The sequence below is a fragment of the Cornus florida genome, unplaced genomic scaffold (assembly GCF_030987335.1).
Source record: "Cornus florida cultivar Cherokee Brave unplaced genomic scaffold, ASM3098733v1 CherokeeBrave_3.0.0_Hap2_Chr02, whole genome shotgun sequence".
Lineage (NCBI taxonomy): Eukaryota > Viridiplantae > Streptophyta > Magnoliopsida > Cornales > Cornaceae > Cornus > Cornus florida.
The window spans coordinates 33,110,939-33,133,476 of record NW_026775572.1 but is presented as its reverse complement, the minus strand read 5'-3'; the positions used below and the strand labels follow the sequence as shown (position 1 = coordinate 33,133,476).

Genomic DNA, 22,538 nt, shown 5'->3' with positions numbered 1-22,538 from the left:
CCTTGTCGGCCTTCCGCTTTTATAACAGAGGTGTCAAATTTTTCATGTTCAGACTTCCATCCACTCAATTTTTTACACCTGCCAACGTAAACCACTTGAACACGACAACAAGACGTGTAAATTTGGGTTGACCTTACTTGTTATTTCAATATATACACAATATGAATATTATATATATATATATATTTGTAGTTATATTATCCTAAAATATCCTTATTTTTATAATTTTATTCCCTCATTTATTGTATTTGTATTGTATATTTTAAGTTAATAACAGGTGATATGCATTGTGGTATTATTCTAGTAGTTGAGTTACTCCCCTGTCCGAGCCTGTGTTTGAGTCTATATCAAGATCTGTGATTTAGTGTTATATATCTAATTTTCATTTAAAAAGTAGGAGGCTCGTTGCCAATTAATTAATGCATACTCGCAACTGTGATTCGGTTTTTCTCCCACGAGGATAATGACTCAGACAATTTGGCGGTTTCGGGAAGTCTGCTTTTTCTGAATTTTCAAAGGAAAAAAAGAGGAGGAAAAAGAAATGATGGTTCGCTCTTCTGTTTTTGTTTTTCAAAGAATTCAAATGAATCGTATTCTTCTCAAGAAAATAAGTGAAATTATTATCTTACCCCGAACTAATTAAAGAACTTTTTCAAATTACTTTCATTAATTATGTGAGCCAAATTTAAAAAAATATCTTAAATTTAAGGGTTAATTTCACTGACACCTCTTTAGGTTTGGCCAAATATCATTCCGAAATAACTTTTCAAAATTATTGTAACACTGTTAAAAAACGTACGAAAAAGACAAATCTACCCTTATTTTTAAAATTCATTTTAAGCTAAAATATCAACAAATTTAAAAAGACAACATTGTCCCCAACAGTTTCTCTCTCTAAAATATATGTGTGTATATATATATATACAAATAAGCTCGGTGGTCTTCCAGCATCAACAACGACGGTGATGGTGACGGCGACGGAACTACTCCAAAGATGATGAAGACTAGGAACGATTTCGGTTAGGTTTTATCTGAAACAATCATTCCCACAAACATTTGACCATAATTAAAAATTTTAATCATAGGTCACGGTTAGTAAACTAGGAATAAGAGATGGTGTTGCATTCTAAACAAAGCAAAACGATGGTGAAAAGCCTTCCAAGTGTATTAAGATAATAATATTAGATACATGACATAACTAGTTCTTTATTTTTAATTTAGTAATTTTTTGTAATAGCACCGTGTTATACAGCACGAAATGACTCAGATCGCTTGCATGTGTACACCAGAGAATTCGTGTCGAAACCTCTCATATTTGAGCAGGTGAAGCCAGTACAAATTGACGGTAATTGTGGAAGTAGGCTACCAAGTTATCCCTTGGTGGTAAGTCCTCTTTGATGAATGGTAACTCTAAAAAGCAACCCATCCATGTATCCAAACAGGGGAACTTTAGAGGGTCAAACACTTTGATGCCTGCAACCTCCTCAACCACTCCAAGCCAAACAGCAATCCACCCCATGACGATGTCCACATACCCAACGGTGTCACCTCCAAAGAACTTCTTACCCTTGAGCTCTCCTTCAATGATTTCTAGGGCATCTATGGCTTGCATCACTTCCTTTTCTTGTTTCTCTCCATCAAGAAATACTGTTTTCCTTACCACTTCAGTAAACTACAACAATATCAATATAATTATTATTGTTATCCAAAAATAATATGCGATTTAAATCGTGGATTTTCAGTTCAGATTGACAAAATTGATAATACCAAAAGACATCTAGTACAATGGTGTTCCTTCTAAGGTTTGAGTCTGGAAGTGTGTGTGAGCACTTATCTAATTAAAGAACAAACAAACAATACCATGAGAATAAATTTTGATTTGAAATAATAAATATCGAAGGAGGTGTGAATTTTGCATTTTAAATATTTTATGGAACCCAAAAGACATGATTCCTTTTTTCGCTGAATTTTGATAATCTTGTTGGCAAATGAATTAAAATATGAGGAGTCTTTCTGAATTTTGAAAGTTTTTCTTAAGGACTTTTATGAATTTTTTACTAGTTCAATGAGGGCACTTTTATAATTATCAAAGTACGTGTATAGAAAATACAAATAACAAAAAAAAAAATCCAATAGAGACAATTGCCTCTACTTTAGTGTACCATACTGCCCAACTGGAATATTAATTTGAAACACATACAAAGTGGAAGTTTGCAAGAATATAAATATTGAAGAGTTCAAAGATACGAAAAGATTCATGAGAATAAAAAATAGGAAATAAATATGAGAGAATAAAAAATAAGAGACGTGAGAGAGATGGAAAAGAAGTTTGAGTTCAATGGGGGGAGACGTTAACAAGGAGAAAACATACAGGAGAGTTTAATATAATAGAAAAGGTAGGAAAGCGAAGAAAAACTAGGAGTCACTTGTGGATAGACATGCATATTCTTCATGGAAATGAATCCATAGGATGAATTAAATTGGATGGCCCACTATTAATATATTATGTGTTGCAACCAAAGAATATAAATATTCATTTGCAGCTAAAGAATATAAAGATTCATTACAATTTTAGGGGCCAAGGTTACCATTAGAGACGGTTTAAGTTGACTAAGGTTCTAGCCGACCTTGAACATATGAACACTTTAAATTTGCTAGATCAACAGTGAAAAATCAGCATGCTTGATCAGACTAAGAATATAGGATGAAACCTAAAATTGTAATGAATCTTTATATATATATATATGATGAAACCTAAAATTATATATAAAGATTCATTACATTTTTAGGGGTCAGGGCATTAGAGACTATCTAAGTTGATCAAGACTCCAGCCAACCTTGAACATATGAATACTTTAGATCTGTTGGATCAGTAATGAAAAACAGGCATCATGGTTTATCGTATCACGGTTTACCGTATCGACCAATACAAGGTCCATATCATTCAGTTTAAACTAATTTTGTCTGAGTTTGTTATACCGCCACCGATACCACAATCGTGACTAATACTGCGAGCCACGCGCTTGATACATTTAATTTTCTATCTTTGTTCTTTTAGCAAGGTTCTGTACATGATAATATATAGCATCTGACCATAAATCCATTGTTTTGACCAAATAAATGGAAGAAAATAGGAGACACATACCTTTTCCTCAGCAAACTTAGCCCAGAATCTAGCCATGGCTCTTTGATAGGGGTCCTTAGGCAACAAGGGGTTGTGTTCCCAAGTCTCATCAATGTACTCAACGATGACAAGTGACTCAGAGATTGGTTTGTGGGTGGAGTGAAGCAGGACAGGTACTCTCTTGTGTATAGGGTTGGAGTTGAGGAGAAGAGGGCTCTTGTTGGTGAGGTCTTGTTCGATGTCTTGGTACTGGACTCCCTTCATCTTCAGACCCCATTTCACCCTCTGAACAAATGGACTGTACCATGCTCCCAATAGCTTCACCTCTTCTTCGCCCTCCATATATGACTCTCTGCGATTTTATGACTAGTCCTCCTCTTATTATATACTCCTAGATAGCATCTAGGAAAATAATCTGCAAGTCATAGTACCACATGAGACCATCCCATGTGTGTGTGTATATATATACTTGATTATGAATAAAATACATGTAAGGGTATTCATGTAATTTTACAATTACTCTATTAAGTTATTTCATTGACTATTTTTTATTTTTATTTATAGAAGTTAAAGCAATTAAACATATTTAATAAGCACTGACACAATATAAATTCTATTTTATATATCTATTGAATGATACAATTATATAATTTTAATTTATTTAAAAATTATATATTAAAATCATAGAATTTAGATGATGACGATTATTTGAATATCAAAAGAAATATATTATATTATACATGATGTTATAGTCAAATTTTTTCATTTAATATATGATCATAATTATTGCTGCATGATTCAATCATGGCTCGAAGGAGAAAATTTTCTCACAAGAAAGGATCTCTGGTGATCAAGTTAATGCCTAATAGAGTAAATATTGAAGAAAAAAAAACACTTGAATTTGGAAGTAGCATTGATGGGGACCGGCCAACAACTCTCTGATGATGAAGTCAATGCCTAATAGGGTAAATAATTGAAAAAAAAAACACTTGAATTCCGAACTGTTTAAAATTCCTTATCAGTTGCATAGGAATACAAACTCTTTTGGTCTCGGTCTTTTTCAATCTAGTTTATGAATGTTATAAAAAATAGTAATTCACACCTTTGGAACATACATACATACATATATATATATATGTATGTATGACAAACGTAAGCCATGGTGAAACAAACGATTCATGAGAGAATGATCAAGTCAAATTACCTTTTAGACTAAAAAAAAAGAAGTCAATCTTTGATGAACAAGTTAAGATTGTGGCGGTAAATAACACTAGTAAATTTACGTTAATATAGCAGCCCGGATGGGGGAGAGGCGTGGATCTATAGGTCATGAATGATGTGTATATATGGTGTAATAAAATAATGAAGTTTTTATGTCGCGCGTCATTCATTACCCAACACAAATATGGTTTATTGTAAATTAGTAACTAAGGGTTTCTTCAATATGTATTTTATTTTTGGTATCATAATGGTAAATAGTGAAAAAAATTGTGTTTGTTAAATAATATTTTATTTTGTTCATTGCTGAAATATTTTGTTAATAGTGATGTTGAAATAATAATTTAATATTTTTAATGTTTCTGCAGCAACGGATTTTATGTCAAAGTTTCAAGAATTTTTTTTCACTTTTATCCCTTTTAATTTATATAATTTACTACTCGTAATATTTTTTCTCAGAAAGTAAAGCAAACATATAAACCCAAAATGTGTCCTCGGAAAAGTTGAACTATCAACCTCGAGAGATCCCATCCTAAGTGGTCTCATTTATATTTAAAATTAAAAAATGAGTAGTCTCTAACTGGCCGTTGTGAATCTATATATATATATATATATATTTCCTACTCAGTAGCATCGCTCTATTCGTGTGTATTTGTAGTCTGCTGTTTGAATTGGATAGGGACAGTGGCCTCGTTTTTCCCCCACGAGGAGTTCGAGTTTGACAATTTGTCTCGCACATTATTTGTAGGGCACTCCACGGATCTACGTTTTATTTATTTTTGAGTATTTTTAGTCATATATATATTTTTTTATATATTTATATAGTACAGTGGCCTCGTTTTTCCCCCACGAGGAGTTCGAGTTTGACAATTTGTCTCGCACATTATTTGTAGGGCACTCCACGGATCTACGTTTTATTTATTTTTGAGTATTTTTAGTCATATATATATTTTTTTATATATTTATATAGTACTATTTATATTTCATATTAGAGTTAAGTTTTTTTTAAGTTAATAATTAATATGGGTTGGAAGTAGTATATATATATATATATATATTTTCTTCTCAATATATTTGTGTGTTTTTTTAGTCTATTGTGTCTAGCTTTTTCCCCGACGAAGAACTTGACTTTGACAATTTGTCTCACACGCTATTTGTTAGTACTATCTTTGTCCTAAGTTAGATGTTCTGTTTGGGGAATCATGATACATATTTTTTGAAACACATGGAGTATTTGTTATGAATATTTTAATAAAAATATAAATGATATATAGTTCTTTTTATTTCAATGATTTTAATTTATTTTAATTTTACTATAATAAAAACTAGAACCTTTACATTATTAGGAGAGATCTTCTGGCATACAATTAGTATATATTTCCTCCATATCTTTATTGTGAAAGAGGAGTTAAAAATAAGATTACTTTATTATGAGTTGAGAGTCACGGTTCGAAATAAAAAAGTCTTCGACCCTACAATGGTAAAATATAAATTTTTTTACCTTTGTCATATATATTTAAGTTCTTTATTTTACTTATGAAATTATATTAACTTTTTTCCATTGTTGTATAAATTATAAACCTTGTTAATTGTGGCTGATGTAATTAAACAGTATTCATTTTCAACAAAGTGAAGTGATGGTGAAAATTAGGGCTGCAAGCCAAGCTTATTTAGACAACAATATTATTATACTCATAACAAATTATCCCTTCATTTTTTATGAGGTAAATCTCGTACAAATTGGCAGATATCTTTATTGTGAAAGATGAGTTTTAGCATAAAATTAAGGTTGCTTTATTATAAACAGGAGATCTCTAAGGGTTTGAAATTAAAAACTCTCCAAACCCTACAGTGACAAAAATACCAATTTTCTTAGTCATATCTTCATTTTACTCATGAAATTATATTTGTGACAACTCGAATTTTTAAAAATTGAATTTATATTTATTTTTATTATTTTTAATTGTCAAGAATGATTATCAGTGATGTTGGGCCTTGATTTGTTAAGAAGACAGTGGAATAGTATCCTTTCTTTTTCATTTTCGGTGCCCAATGAGCTTGGTGTGTTTTATTTGATTGATATTTATTTTGTCTTGGATTTTCATTCTACTGATTGCATGTTATTGGACAATTGATAGATATGTATATAAATGAGGCCAAAAGTAACTCAAGAATGATGGCTACGAATTCTAGTTTTGGTGAATGGAAATGATAATTTGTGGGGTTCACCATTAGGAGATATTGTTTGTGCTTGAATTGTTAAACAAGTGGTGGATGGATTTGTGTACAATATATATATATATATATATATATATATATATATATATATATATATATATAGTGTATATCATCTATGAGGCAGGTGGGGCTGCCGAATTGAGATAAAGAAGTAGGAAAAATGGAATTGAATTTGCGGGTCCCATTTGATGATAAATTGTTGACCCTAAAATCGGCTCCTAAGATCCGATCTTAAATTGATGTAAAACAGGCGTGCCAGAACCACTTGGGTGGTTCAACTGTGAATTGTCAACTTTAGTCCCTTTGAGAAAGTTGACTCTCAGACGATGCGAGGAAAAATAGAACAAATAAATTCCTCTTTTGGGTTCAAAAATGCCTTAGTTAAAAGGACTTTCCGTAAACAATTTATAGTAACGTAATAAGAGAATAGAAAAGAGAAGAAATAGATATAGAAAGTGACAGGGAGAAGAGATAGGGAGAAAGAGATATGGGGAGAGAGATAGAACAAGACTGAAATAGAGAGAAAGATAAAGATAGCAAGAATGCTATTTGAGGAAAGTGCTTGAGAAAGCAAACAAAATAATAATAAGGATTCTGAGGGTACTGGACCTTTTGTTCAGCATGCCTCTTTGTTTATTTATAGAAATTATTAGAATCAAATTCCTACTAATAAGTATTCTAATTATAATAAAACTCTAACTCTATCACTTAATACTGAATTTAAATTCAAACTAAAGTTCCTAGATAAATATTAATTCTTAACTAACATAAAATTCAAAAGTATTTCAAATATAATCCATATGATCGGTGACGCCCTTGTGTGTATCACGTCATTGCCCTCTCTCTTGTAATCCATATCCATGTGATGTGTATGGCCCAACAACTTAACTGCATTGCATTATCCCAGCCGGAACCAAATCATTTGCGAATCCACATACCTCCTAGCCCAACCTCATTGTAATATGTTTCAGCCCATTATATTCTCTCGGCCCAATGCTTCATTGCTCATCAAATCCAATTAGGGCCAAAACCCAATTACCAAAACGGATGCCAAGGGTATTTGGTTTTCATGACTGGGCCGAAGATGGGTTAACAATCCAAATACCAAAATGGGTGTCAACAATGCCCCCCAATTTTGGTAGCCGTTTTAACCCTTCGGCTTCCAAAATTCAAACACACCCATTGCATCATAACTCTGTATATATCTAATAACCCTATCAGTTTTATCTCGATTCGCTTCCCAACACATATCGATTATGATAACCATCTTATCACTCATTAATTATCGCCGTAATCACATATCTTCCACCAAACACGGCTGTTGCATAACCCATAACCTTTTGCAGACTCTTCTTTCTACCACAAACCCTTCTTCTCCAATCTTCTCCCTAACGGAACCTTTTCTGCAACATGACTTCAAAAACAATGAAACAAACTGATCTAAACTTGGAAAACCCTTTTCCAGAAGCGACATCGCATACCCAACTAACAAAATCAGCGATCAAAACCCTATATCAAAGCGAACTGAATTCTAATACGTTAATCGACCTCTCTGAAAATGTTAAGTGACTTGGCCCAGCATTTGTTACTCGATTTCCCCCTTTCTTAGCTTCAATTTATCCACAAGCCGAACCTCACCTTCCTTATTCCAAAATTCTTTATCTAACAGCGGAAGGAGACCGACCAACTCTCTCTGTCAGAAAGTGGCATCCATCGATGCTCCAATGGAACGATTTGGTGGATCGTGTATTAGCAGCAAAAGGAGAGCAGTGGAAAAAGATGGGTATTTTTGACCTCATTCAGCTTAGTAAGATTCCCTTCTCTTTTGAACGAGCATTATTTTTTGCCTCTTTGCACTTTTGGTCCCCCACAACCAATTCACTACACTTGCACTGTGGCATGATGGCCCCTACCTTGAGGGACGTCTGCTTTCTAACAGGTTTAAAACTTGGAGGAGATGAAATCAACTATCTCCTCCAAGATGAAAAAACCTCCTTTTACTTCCCAGAACAGAAAGGGGCTAAACCCTTTGTGCAATCACATGGACCATTCTTGAAAGAAATGTTAGGAGAAGAAGGAACTGATGTAGATGAACAAGAACACATAGGATTTTTACTACTGTGGCTGTGTAGATACTTGTTGTGTGCTCCTGCTATCCAGATTACCAAGGACCTTACCTAATTGGCTATCGCATTATCCAAAGGGAAACCCATGGCTTTAGCTCCATTCCTGTTAACGTCCTTGTATAGAGGCTTATCCGACCTTATTACTTCCAATTTTGCAAGATCTGGAGGTCCAGTCTAGCTATATCAGTTCTGGCTACAGGCATATTTCCCTGAGTTATTCTCTCCCATTCGGCCTGCTCCAAATGATCCTTTACTATCATTTGGATATGATAGAGTCAAACCCAAAGACCATTCCTTTAATGACTGTTTTCAATTCTTCTATCATCAGTGCAAGATCAGGACTCAATCTCAATTCCTTCCTTTTTCTAAATATCAACTAACTCTATCTTGGTTGTTTCCTCTAACTGCCGAGTCTTCTCCTGAACAGATTAACCTTTATATCTCTTCATGGGCCACTTCTTGGTCGCAAGAGACATACCTTGTAATACCATTGCTCCCAATTTTCCCAAGAGCCGAACTGGGGTTGAGTTTTATAACCCAGCGCAGTTAGCTCGGCAATTTGGATTGACGCAGATGATCCCATTACCTCTCCATTTTTCTTACAACAAGAACTATCACCGGCGAGTGAAGCTTTCCAACAGTGAACAGGTTCAAGATGTGTCTAATCGATTCACTCAACTTCTTCAAGGGTTTCAGTATAAACCCTTCCTTGAAAAACCCAGTACTGACCCAAAGTTTGAGGATTGGTGGACATACTACATCACTTTTACCAGGACCGTGGATTCCAGTCAGCTCGTGTGCACTCTCCTTGGCTCCTATAAGTTCGTTTCCCTTAACTTTCAGGGTTTAGATTCCATTGAACCCATAGCTCCTCTATTGCTCCTGAACCAGAGAAAATAATAAATACAACACCAACTCGCCCTCCTCCCACAGCTCTTGCAGGTAGGACCAAATCTTGCTCTCGGCAAAGTAAGTTTTATATATCTTTATCTTTTCCATAGAACTTCTATCTGGTTTATATGCTTATTAATCATAAATTCAGGTACTCATTCCAATGCCCCAGAGAAATCCACCAAATCTGAAGAAACTCAAGTCGATTTTTATGTCCCTCTTCAAAGCATACCTCCATCCTCGGTTACTAAGGTAACACCCTTAACTAAATTATATATTTATTCTTTTTATGCATACCCCTTTTTCTTGCTAACACTTTTGTCCAGAAAACAACAAAAAAGAAGGGAAAAAACCCAAAAAGTCACGAGCTAAAAGACATTTTGAACTGATTGATGATGATGATGAAGAGGATGACGAAGAGGTTATATCTAAGAAAAGGAAACCTGCTGCTGCCTCTCCTAGTGTAATCTCTTTTTTGCCTGACCTCATATATTACTTTTCCTCTTTATAATATAACTAAGTCGGCATTGATTTCAGGAAACTCTACTCTCTTCAGAACAAAAATCAATTCAAGAAATTTCTACAGACCATGCTGGAGAAGAAGAGAAAATCGAGTTATCAGTTGGTGAAAAACAAAGGTCCCCTGTGCCTTCTCCACCCTTGGCTGCAGCATCAATTCATGAACAAGTCGGAGATTCTGATGAAGTAAGTAATGATATATGTGTTTATACATTTCTTTTATAACATGTTCTTGTAAACTTATTATAGCTATGGCATATCTGAGGTACAACAAGGCTCGGTTATTCCAACCAATCCTGTCAGTAACAACCCAAGCTCTCCCTTTGCAACCCTTGACTTGTTATTTGATTATGTTTTTGACCCACCTGATCTTGAACTTCCTGAAATTTCACCTGAGCAAACCTCTGACACACCCCCAGAAGTTACAAAAGCCATCCAAATCCTGTCCCAAATGGTGCAACAAGACTTGTCTCTAGCACCTTCATTTAGAAATGAGTTAACTGAAACCTTGTCCTTCTTGAGTAGTTACCCAAGATTCTCTTTAGGTGACCAAGCTTTCTTCAAGAACTTCCAACTTCAAGTCCCTTCTATGATGACTGCTTATGCCGAGTCTACTCAAATCCTCCACCATTGTGCTGCTCAAACCCAAGAAAAGGAAAAGCTGGTCAAAACTTTGAAAATGGGCAAAGAACTCCACTCATCTTTGAAGAAAGAAGCTGTTGAGTTAAAGATCAGAGAGAAGAAACTTCTAGCCGAGCTTGCTCAATTACAGCTAGACAAGACCCAGCTTAATGAAAAAGTGATGGAATTAAAAATCCAAGCTGAAACTGCTGCTCCCAAATTCAAGGCGTTGCAGACCCAATTACCTCAATTGGAGCGGTCTAAGAAGCAAGCAGAGACCAAGCTCTAACAAACCATTACCTCCTGGGCCGGTTTCAAGACCAAATTTGAAGTTTTTTACACAAACTTTACCCAACCTTGATTATTTTCTTACACCAAGAACTATCTGTTTACAAAGGACTGTAATATGGTTTTGAACAATCTTACTTTTTTGTGGGCTTGATTTAATGTTTTGGACAATATTTGGTATAATGACCTCCGGAATTTCATTTTACTATATCTTTATTTTGATTTATTGGCTTCAAAATAACTTACATAAAACGAAACAACATAAAACAAAACAAAACAATCCAATCTATTTTTTACTTAGTGGAGGTCTTCTTTTCCTCCATAAGTTCAAAAATAGTTGGATTATATTTCTTCAAGTACCTTCCATTTATTGGTCTCTCATGGATTTCACCATCTAGATCTTTTAACCTATAAGCGCCTCCATGTAACACTTGATGAACCAAATATGGACCCTTCCAAGTAGGTGACCACTTGCCATAAACTCTATCCACCTTCCCAGGTGGAAGGATTGTTTGCCACACCATATCACCTTCTGCAAATGACTTGAACTTCACCTTTTTATTGTAAGCCTTCATTACTTTACTTTATGAACCATAAGGTGGTCCAAAGCAAGTTTCTGGACCTCATCTAAATCTTCTAACTCAATTAGCATAGCTTCATTATAATCAGCAGGTATGAGATTATGTTGCAAAGCTACCCTTGCCGATTTAACGTTTAATTCCATCTGCAACACCGCATCATGATCAAATGTTAACCGATATGGAGTTGTTCCCGTACTTGTCCTTTTTGAGTTTCTATAGGCCCATAAGGCTTCTGAAAGAGTTTCATGCCAACGCCTTCGTTTGTCTTTTATCATTTTATCAATAATTTCAATAACAACTTTATTTGAAGCCTCGGCTTGACCATTCCCTTGAGCATAATAGGGTGTTGAAATTACCATTTTCACCTGCATGTCACGGCCAAGTTGTAATACTTCATTTGCTCGAAAAATAGATCCATTATCGGCAACAATTGTTTCCGGTAATCCAAATCGGTGAAAGATATGTCGCTCCAAAAATTGTATAACGGTATTATGAGTTACCGATACATATTCCTCGGCTTCTACCCATTTAGTAAAGCAATCGGTAGCTAGAATAATCCAATGATGACCTTTTGATGAAGGAGGATTAATCTTGCCAATTAGATCCATAGCCCATCCTCTGAAAGGCTATGGTTTAACTAGTAATTGCATTTCTATTGCTAGGACCCACTATATTAGACCATGTTTTTGACAGTCTATACAACCTTTTGCATAAGTCATGCAATCTTTTCTTATTCCTGGCCAATAATATCCATATCGGCGTATCAACTACCTCATTTTTATGCCAGCTTGGTGAGCTCCACATATCCATTCATGTACCTCAGCCATAATCTTCAGACCTTCAAACTTGCTAATGCACTGAAATAACAAACCATCATCAACCGATCTTCTATAAAGATCTCCATCCATAAGCACATAATCGACTGCACTTTTTTTAATTCTTCGATCAGCTTCAGGAGTTGGATGTTGCAAAAACAAGATGTAAGGAATTCGCCAATCATCATCATCCAATTCGGCAACATCAGTGGCAAAGACTTTTTCCATAATTTGATTTCTTGTTTCAGCTGATGGAAGAGATCGGCGTGTAATCCTCATTACTCTTTCCTTCATTCCACTCGGCACCCTTACTCCTGAAGCTGTCTGTGCTAAATCATTAGCTAGTTTATTCATGGCCCTTGGTCTATATTCCAAAGTCACATTGTGAAATTGGTTAACCAATTGGGTTGCCAACGAATGAAATGGTCTTAATTGCCAATTCAAACATTTAAAGTCTTCTGAGATTTGATTAATCACTAAACTCGAATATCCCACAATGTGGACATCTTTGACTGCCATTTCCAACAAAATTTCTAAGCCGATAATTAATGCTTCATATTCGGCTTGATTCTTTGAACATCTGAAATCCAAAAAGAAAGAAAACGAGATTTGATTCCCTGTTGGGGATATTATCATTATACCAGCACCTAAGCCTTCACTGGTATTTGACCCATCGAACATTAAAGTCCATGGAGTCATGAATATGGATGCCGAGTCAAGCTCATCAAATACTTGTGACTCAATTTCGGGCGAGGGATGATCAGCAAGAAAATCTGCCAATGCTCTTTCCTTAATTGCCTTTTGTAGAACATATGCAAAATTGAATACCATTAGCTCCAAAGCCCACTTGCTAATCCGACTTGTGATTAACGGCTTTGATAGCATATACTTTATAAGATCGGTTTGGCAAATAATATAAACCAAAACAGGCAACATATATACTCTCAATTTCATTGCTCCAAAATACAAGGCCAAACATAATTTCTAAATCGGTGTATATCTACACTCGACTGGAGTTAAAACTCGACTGAGGTAATATGTCGCTTGTTTGCTTCCTGCTTCATTCTCTTGTGCTAACATAGCTCCAATGGATTCTTCAGCAGCCGATAAGTATAATTTCATCGGCCATTTCTTCCTTGATGGCATTATGACAGGAGAACTCGACAAGTATTGCTTGATCTGGTCAAACGCCCTTTGATGAATATCATCCCATTTGAATTCTTCCATCTGCTTCAACTTAAGTAACGGGGAAAACACATGTAACTTCCCAGCTGTATTAGCAATAAATCTCCTAAGATAATTCACTTGTCCAAGTAACCTTTGCAACTGTTTCTTGCTTCTTGGTGCACTAGCATCAATAATCGCCTAGCTTTATTCCTATCGATCTCTATACCCCTTTGATGAACCAAGAAACCCAAAAAGTTTCCTGCCGATACTCCAAAGGCAGACTTTATTGGATTTATTTTTAGCTTATGAGCCCTCATCCTCTCAAAAGATGCTTTGAGGTGGACTAAATGCTCTTTCCTTGTTGTTGATTTTACCACCACATCATCAATGTACACCTCCATAAACTTGCCGAGCATATCATGAAAAATAGAATTCATGGCTCGTTGATATGTGGCCCTAGCATTCTTCAACCCAAAAGGCATTACCACCCATTTAAAAGTTCCAATCGATCCGGGACACCTAAAAGTTGTTTTTGGAATGTCTTCCTCGGCTATATAAATCTGATAATAGCCTGAGTGTCCATCCATAAAAGACATAATTTGGTGCTTTGCAGCCGCATCAATCAGCTGATCGGCTACCGGCATTGGATATTCATCTTTTGGCGTTGCCAAATTTATGTTTCAGAAATCAACACATATACGTAATTTTTCATTCTTCTTAATAACAGGGACAACATTTGATAACCATTCAACATACCTTGTAGTTCGAATGAAGCCAGCATCCAATAATTGTTCGATTTCCATCTTGACTTTGTTTACTACTTCTTGAGACATTCGACGAGGTGGCTGTTTATATGGCTTGTAGCCATCTTTAATGGGCAACCGATGTTCCACCAGATCTCTGGATAAACCCGGCATTTATTCATAGCTCCAAGCAAAACAATCACTGTATTGTTTCAACATACCGATAACCTCGGCTTGTAATTCTGGTTCTAACAGTGTACTAATATAAGTAGATCGAGGCTCTGTGTCAGTGCCTAAATTCACCTCCTTTAAAGGATCTTGAGTGTCTGCTTTAAGATCGTCGAGCTTTGCTGGCGCTAACTCCAAGTCTTCTAACTGAATTGCATCCAACTTTTCATTACTGAACCGATCGATTTCAGTAAGATTGACCGATGGTCCTGGCTCTATTATTGCTTCTTTCTCTAGCCGTTTTTCGGCGATGTACGCTTGAAGCCTGATGCAAGCGGCCCTAAAGGCCTGCTGCTGTAATACCCCAATATTTTTAAAGGATTAATTAATTAAAATTAATTATTTTTATTTTATTATTATTATTATTTTTTATGATTTATTTTATTTATGATTCGTTTTGTTTAATTAAGTGCGTAGATAAATTATGGTTTGTTTTATTTAATTAAGGGTGTAGATATATTGTCTTATTTTAATTAAATTATGTTTTATAATTTTATTTGTTAAAATTGTAGTGTTTGATTTGCGAAATGCTAATGAGTGAATTGTTTATTGGGTTTAGGTGTAGTTACGCTTGCGTGTATTATTTATTTAGTTAGTTTATGTATTTAAAATATTTGGATTGGGTTTAAGGGAGGTTGGGTCAAAGGATGTGGTATTAGGCTTGAAGGAAGCCATGTTGGGTTAATTATTAAAGGCCCATGGTTGTGAAGATATTTAATAATTATCTTTGCATAATTATACCTATATAATTATATGTGTATAAAAATATATATTGATATATATAGGTATATTTAATCATGTGGAGGGGTATATATGTCAATATAAATATATATTGATATATATAGGTATATATAATTTATTTAACTAATGGTTATATATGGAAGGTAATATATATATTTATATTAAAATATATTTATGTATATATATTAGTTAAAAGATAAATATTATTTATTTTTATGGTAATCATAATGGGAAAAGGATTTAGGGTTTTTTTTTATGTGTTTCAATAGACACATAAGACTTTAGGGTTAGAAGTTTTTTCTACGTTAGAAAAATAAGAGAGTTAGAGAGAGAAAAAGAAGGGCTAACGAAGAAGAAACCGGATCAAAGAAAGAGGAGACCGGATTTGGAAAAGAAAGGCAAGTTCTTCTCTACTTCTCCTCTTAGGGCTCATAAACCTATCACCTGATTATCGAAATTATAGTTTATGTATTTATTTATTTATTTATTTTCAATTAAATTAATTTATTAGTAGGATTATATGAGCATGTTTAATCTTTACAAAATTATAAGTTTAAACATGTGAATGTATGTATGTATGTAATGTCTGATAATGTAAAATCTTGTATGTAAGATTAGATTAATTAAACTTTGGTTGCAGAAATTTTTATAGATTGCTTTAACCTGGTGTATCGTGATGAATTGAATTAAATAGATCTTAATTTAACTATATATGTTCAATTAAGCTCAAAATAATTAAATTAAGCTTGTGGGATTTTTCTAGAATTTTCTGGGATTTTATGGGAATTTTCTGGAATTATTTTATGATTTTAGAAGTTATTATATATATATCGTGTATATATTATATACTGGAGACTTGAGATCGGCGCACCCAAATAAAGGGGCTGGAATTCAATGCGGCAAGGTGTACAGTGCCTTGGTGCGCTTAAATCAGGACCGTTAAATGGCCCCGATGATAAGAAGCTATTGTGGTGTGATACGGCGTATAAAACTTAGGTGCACAACAGATCTGGACCATTGGTAAGGTCCAGTCAACAGCGGAAAGATCTGATGCGACGCGGTCCATGAAGAGATGGTGTGTTTGCATGTTTTGGCCACTGGATGCAATCTAAAGGGTAGATGAAGATCTAGTGTGGGTGAGCTCACCATGACAAGGAAGGCCAACCAATGAGGAGAGGCCAGCACGCACGGAGGGCCAAATCCGGCGCGTGTAGGCGCGTGAGGACAGCAGCCAGTGACTGGTGGCACGTGGAGGCAAGTGCAGCAAGTCTAGGACTGTGTAGTGGCGCGTGAGGGCGCGTGGGATAGTGTTTGGGGTCCTGGAAAGTTCCTGGGGATCCTAGTGAATTCCCAGAATTGGTTTTAAACGGTTAGGGTTGAAAACAACCATCAGCGGATGCGTTCGTAGTGTTTTGGGAGCCATAGAGTATCGCTTGGGTATTTCATGTGCATATATAATTTTAATTAGTAGTTGGGGGTGGAAGGAAGTGTATATAACTGTCTATATATATATATTTGGTTAGTAAGGAATGACGTATATATATAAGTATTTGTATATAGATATGTATATTTATATATATTTATTATTCTTAAATGGTATGCTTATTATATGCATGGAATGCCTAGGTATGGTTTGGTATGTGGTTAAATTAGTTTTACAATATGGTACATGGTTGAATTGTAAGCATGGGTGAGTTGCCATCGGTTTAAATATATATGGCCTTATTATTTATGAATAATTTCATGTAGAGGAAGCATGGATGAATTGCTATTTAAAAGTATAAATAAATATACTTAAGGAAGCATGGTTGAATTGCTAATACATAAATAGATATACTTACAATGGCATGGTTGAGTTGCCATTGCAGAATTAAATTATTACGTGTTAGATGATTAAAATTTCATCTGTGAATATTGTATGTATATGTTGGATTAAGACTAAAATAATCCAATACTTACCAGTTAGTGCGTTATTTTATATACATAAATAGAATAATGTTGGGTGACATGGAGGATTTGTCAAGGCCTGGATATTAGTGGTGTGTTTTAAATAACTAAAAATCACTATTGGGTTTTGGATTTAATTCATTATTCGGTTAATTGTAATTTATTGCTTAGATGATTAAATTACTGTCTTTGATAAAATTAAGGAATTGATGAGTTTCTTTTAAAAGAAATATATATTGTCGGATTAGTTTAGGTATGATTAGTAATTAACCATTGGTTAATGGTTTTGGCAATTTAAGTGAACCTATTAATAGACAGGATTATTGTACTACATATATAAGTATTTATATATATTTGTAGCATCGTGTAATAAAGTTAAAACTTTAGTAGGGTTGATGTTTGGTATAGATGATTTGTTTATTGGTTTTCAGAGGCTTAGTAGAAAGAGCTTGCTCGTAGGGTTTAACCCGCGATTTATTTTTTCAGGATTATTAGAAGTTCAAGTCTCAAGGTTGAGGATCCGCAACTGGAGGACTTATCCACTCTTTCGCTTTATTTAAAAGTAGGATATTAGTATTTCTTCGTGTGTTACTAGTATTTAATAATGAACTTCTGGATTATGGATTTTTGGTTAAGGGGTCCTTGAGTTACAGGATTCCCGAGTTGTAACCGTTTGGAAGTTATTAAGGGACTTATTATTTATTAGTTTCTTCAGCGTTTTATTTTATTCTTTGTTTCATTTTGTAATCTGTGCTTGTTTAAATACTGTAGTTGTTTTGATATCCCCTGATTTTGTGCGCGGACTTGATCAACCTATGTTCCGAAATTAGGGGGTATCACAGCTGCTGAGCAGCTTCCCTTTCAAGTTTCGTCTCCATCGACAACTTCTTCAATTATAGCAAGCCGAGGGCATTCTACATTCGGCCTAGAATTCTCCTGCTGCAACTCGCCTATTTCACGATCGGTAAGACTTCTTCTCATGGTTGCCGAGGTTGGTCTTCCATCGGCTCCTGTTCCCACAAACCGGGTAGGAACACATTCTTCGTCATATAAAATAGCATCTGCCGAATACACTTTTGCCACAAATGGCTTATCATCAGCATTTACTATTTTTACTTTATCTCCATCCCAAAAAATCAGCATCTGATGTAATGATGATGGGATGCACATATTCGGATGAATCCAATCACGGCCTAATAACAAATTATAGGAAGCCGTAGATTCAATAATAAAAAATGCCGCATAAGACGTCCTACCTCCAACCTCTACTTCTAAAGGAAGGATCCCTTTAGTGCTGGTAGAACCTCCATTGAAACCACAAATTGCTACATCAGTAGGAATAACATCTTCTATACTCTTGCGGAGTTTCTTCAATGTGTTTGCTGGAATAACATTCAAAACCGAGCCATTGTCTACCAAAACTCGATTAATAGGTTGACCTTCTACCCACACCTTAACATACAAAGGCCTGAGCTGTTGAGTCATTGCTAACAGAGGTTTTTCAAAAACCACCTTCTCTGCCGATTCTGAGGAAAGAATTGATAAATTCTGAATCGGCTGAGTTTCTTTCTCATTCTTCTCAGTATTTGCATTTGATGCCGATGGAGCCTGAAACATTGCTGGCAATACAAATGCCATGTTACATGACATCTCGTCTGGGAAACTGCCATACTGAATTCTGAATTCATTGTTACGTCTAGGCCACGTCGGCTGATGCTCTTCATCCGGGTTATCTTTGTCTGGAATGCCAATAATCTCGGCTTGCACTGCTTTGCTTCCTCCTTCAGCTTTTCTTTTTTGCTCAGCCCTTCTCCTTTGTTCTCTACGCTTCTGAGATCGAGTTAGACCCACATTTTGAGATTTTTGAGCTTTAGGGAACTTTGGATGATTAACTCGAGTCCATTTATCTTTAGTTAAGTCTGTCCTTGGTTTCACAGTTCGTACTCTATATGAATTAGCTCCTTTCTGTACCCAAATCTCTGACAGAACTGGTGACTCTTAAAACTAGGATGCCGATTTTGGGAATGAAATCGGCTAGATATATCACCTTGCCGAGTTGGCCTTCCTGCTTCCAAATGGCTGTTGCTGGAATCACCTTGTCGAAGCTCCTTCCTAGGCTTCAACGGGAAAATAAGCCTCTAATGAATTCCTTTCTTCTTTGGTTGAACCTCCATTGGCACTTCTTCCTTTGGTTGTTGCTTTCCTTTTCAATTTGGGCAACAACCATTATCAATTAAAGCTAATTGAGCTTCCCTTAATTGCTTTTGCAATTCTGCCATCTTTTTAGGTGTCAAAGTTGACGAAAGGAACTTACCAAATAACTTCTCTTCCTCCTGCCGATTCTCTCGCTTGGCTAAGCTTATTACATTTATAGATGTGATTGTTGGAAACGGATTAGTATCCACCTTCATGGTCTCTGGAGTTTTCTCCGGGAACTTTAAAGTGCCTTTATCAATAGCTTTCTGCAATACACCTCGTAGAACAGTACAATCATTAGTAGCATGGTTCCAAGAGTTATGATACTTACAATACTCTTTTCCCTTCAAGTCACTTGCCGATGGAATCCTATACCCTTTAGGCAAAGATATCATTTTATCGGCCATCAAGTGATCAAAAATTTGATCTATTTTCGACAAGTCGAAAGAATAACTTTTCCCGGTATCGGCAGGACCTTTCCTTGCTGCTAATGTTAACGTTGATAAATGGCCCCCCGTGGTCGGTTTTGGTTTGACCAACACCTCACAAACGTATGACTTCTTTATATTAACCTCTGCGACATCAATTTCTAATTTATCTCCAACTTCTACCGAGAATACCTCATAATTAGGGTCTTTGTACCAAGTACCCTTAGAAGAATTTTTCCTCTCTTTCTCTTCTTTTAGTATCTCCTCATACCGAGAAGCCCTGTCTGCCAAATCAAAGAGATCTTGAAACTCAACCCTATTAAACCTCTTGCGATGTTTAATGTTTAAACCATTTAATGCCAACTTGATGTATTCTGGTTCTGACAAACTTACTCTGCATTTGAGCTTAACCTTTCTGAACCTGGCAATAAAAGTCTCAACCGATTCACTCGGTAACTGAGATAATCTAGATATGTCTGCCAGTGTAGCTGTTGTTTCTGTTCGGTAGAATTGGGTATGGAACGTTTCCTCCATCTCATCCCAAGTCTGAATAGAATTAGCCGGTAAGTTGCTGTACCATTCAAAAGCTGCCCTGGCAAGAGAGCTAGAGAATAACCTCATCTTTAACCAAGGGTTAGAACCAGCTTCTCCACATTGTGCAGTGAACCTTGCAATATGCTGTATTGTAGAGAAATTTTCTTCACCACTGTACATAGAAAAATCAGGATACTGATAATTTCTGGGCAACTCATGGGCATCTACGTGCTCAGGATAGGGCTTTCTGTATACCGGCCGAGCACGTCTACGACCTTGTGCCACTTCGGCCTGTATAAAAGCTAAAATTTGAGCCCTATCCATCCCTGCATTTCTTCCTGGAGGATCATTTGGGTGCCGCGGAATGAATGGATTAACCCACTCCCTTTGTGGATCGGCACTCACTTGCCCCCCAGCAGCCACTGGAGGTATCAAAGGATTGACCCTACCTTGGTTTAGATGGCCGACACCTTCTTGCTGATTTCTCACTGGTGGAATCGGCTGCTTATTGGAACGCTGCACAGGCTGATCATTCATTAATGGCTGGAACACCGGCACATGATTCACCACCAACGGATTTGATAAGATTGGTGGATTTCCTATTAGCATGCCAAGTGTATGATTCGGCACGTTGCTGACCGTAACACCAAGTCCTGTACTTGGCAGTACGGTGCTTGTTCGTGGTCCTTGGGATATATGGACCAATGGAGCCGTCATACGCTGAAATATGGATTCATTGACATGAGATGCTTCGGCTTGATCATGTCGGCTTTGATTAGCCGATATATTGGTTTCAAGTTTTTGATTCATTTTCTCCAACTAGCGTACATCATTTGGTTCAACTCCCCTGTCATCGATCTCATCTCATGAATTTGAGAAACCAAAAGCTGATTTGATTCTCCCACTTGAGATCTCACCTCACTAATCTGAGCTTGCTGGGCATCGAATTTTTGTATAATCGAATCCAGTACCGGACCCAAAGGAACGTCGGATGGAATAGAAAAATCGACATCATCGCCTACGCCGATCTGTGGATTTTCTTCGTCAGTATTATCTCCTGTATTCACACCTTTTGAACCTCTTAGCTTTGGAGGCATTCTTACTATAACTTGCTCACCTGATGGGGTCCCACCGGGCGTGCCAAAAATGTTGACCCTAAAATCGGCTCCTAAGATCCGATCTTAAATTAATGTGAAACGGGCGTGCCAGAACCACTTGGGTGGTTCGATTGTGAATTGTCAACTTTAGTCCCTTAGAGAAAGTTGACTCTCAGACGATGCGAGGAAAAAGGGAACAAATAAATTCCTCTTTTGGGTTCAAAAATGCCTTAGTTAAAAGGACTTCCGTAAACAATTTATAATAATGTAACAAGAGAATAGAAAAGGGAAGAAATAGATATAGTAAGTGATAGGGAGAAGAGTTAGGGAGAAAGAGATATGGGGAGAGAAATAGAACAAGCCTGAAATAGAGAGCAAGATAAAGATAGCAAGAATGCTATTTGAGGAAAGTGCTTGAGAAAACAAACAAAATAATAATAAGGATTCTGAGGGTGCTGGACCTTTTGTTCAGCATGCCTCTTTGTTTATTTATAGAAATTATTAGAATCAAATTCCTACCAATAAGTATTCTAATTACAATAAAACTCTAACTCTATCACTTGATACTGAATTTAAATTCAAACTAAAGTTCCTAGATAAATATTAATTCTTAACTAACATAAAATTCAAAAGTATTTCAAATATAATCCATATGATCGGTGATGCCCTTGTGTGTATCACGTCATTGACCTCTCTCTTGTAATCCATATCCATGTGATGTGTATGGCCCAATATCTTAACTGCATTGCATTATCTCAGCCGGAAACCAAATTATTTGCGAATCCACATACCTCCTAGCCCAACCTCATTGTCACATGTTTCAGCCCATTGTATTCTCTCGGCCCAATTCTTCATTGCTCATTAAATCCAATTAGGGCCAGAACCCAATTACCAAAACGGATGCCAAGGGTATGTGGTTTTCATGACTGGGCGACTGGGCCGAAGATGGGTTAGCAATCCAAATACCAGAATGGGTGTCAACATAAATTAAAGAGTTTATTTGGTTTATTTCATTGCATATATATATATATATATA

At 35.9% G+C, this 22,538-nt stretch overlaps 2 protein-coding genes across 2 annotated transcripts; both read right to left on the bottom strand.

Annotated features, from left to right (window-relative positions):
- Positions 1–1,119: 1,119 nt before the first annotated feature.
- On the bottom strand, positions 1,120–3,557 carry LOC132294596 (probable glutathione S-transferase). The gene is made up of 2 exons (XM_059792504.1): positions 3,146–3,557; positions 1,120–1,672 (listed from the first exon to the last, which is right to left on the bottom strand). Exons 1-2 carry the CDS (start codon positions 3,464–3,466, stop codon positions 1,310–1,312), a joined length of 684 nt encoding a protein of 227 aa, XP_059648487.1. The 5' UTR covers positions 3,467–3,557; the 3' UTR covers positions 1,120–1,309.
- Positions 3,558–11,599: 8,042 nt separating this feature from the next.
- Positions 11,600–12,214, bottom strand: LOC132296012 (uncharacterized). The gene has a single exon (XM_059794264.1). The coding sequence runs from the start codon at positions 12,212–12,214 to the stop codon at positions 11,600–11,602; it is 615 nt and encodes a 204-aa protein (XP_059650247.1).
- Positions 12,215–22,538: the final 10,324 nt, after the last annotated feature.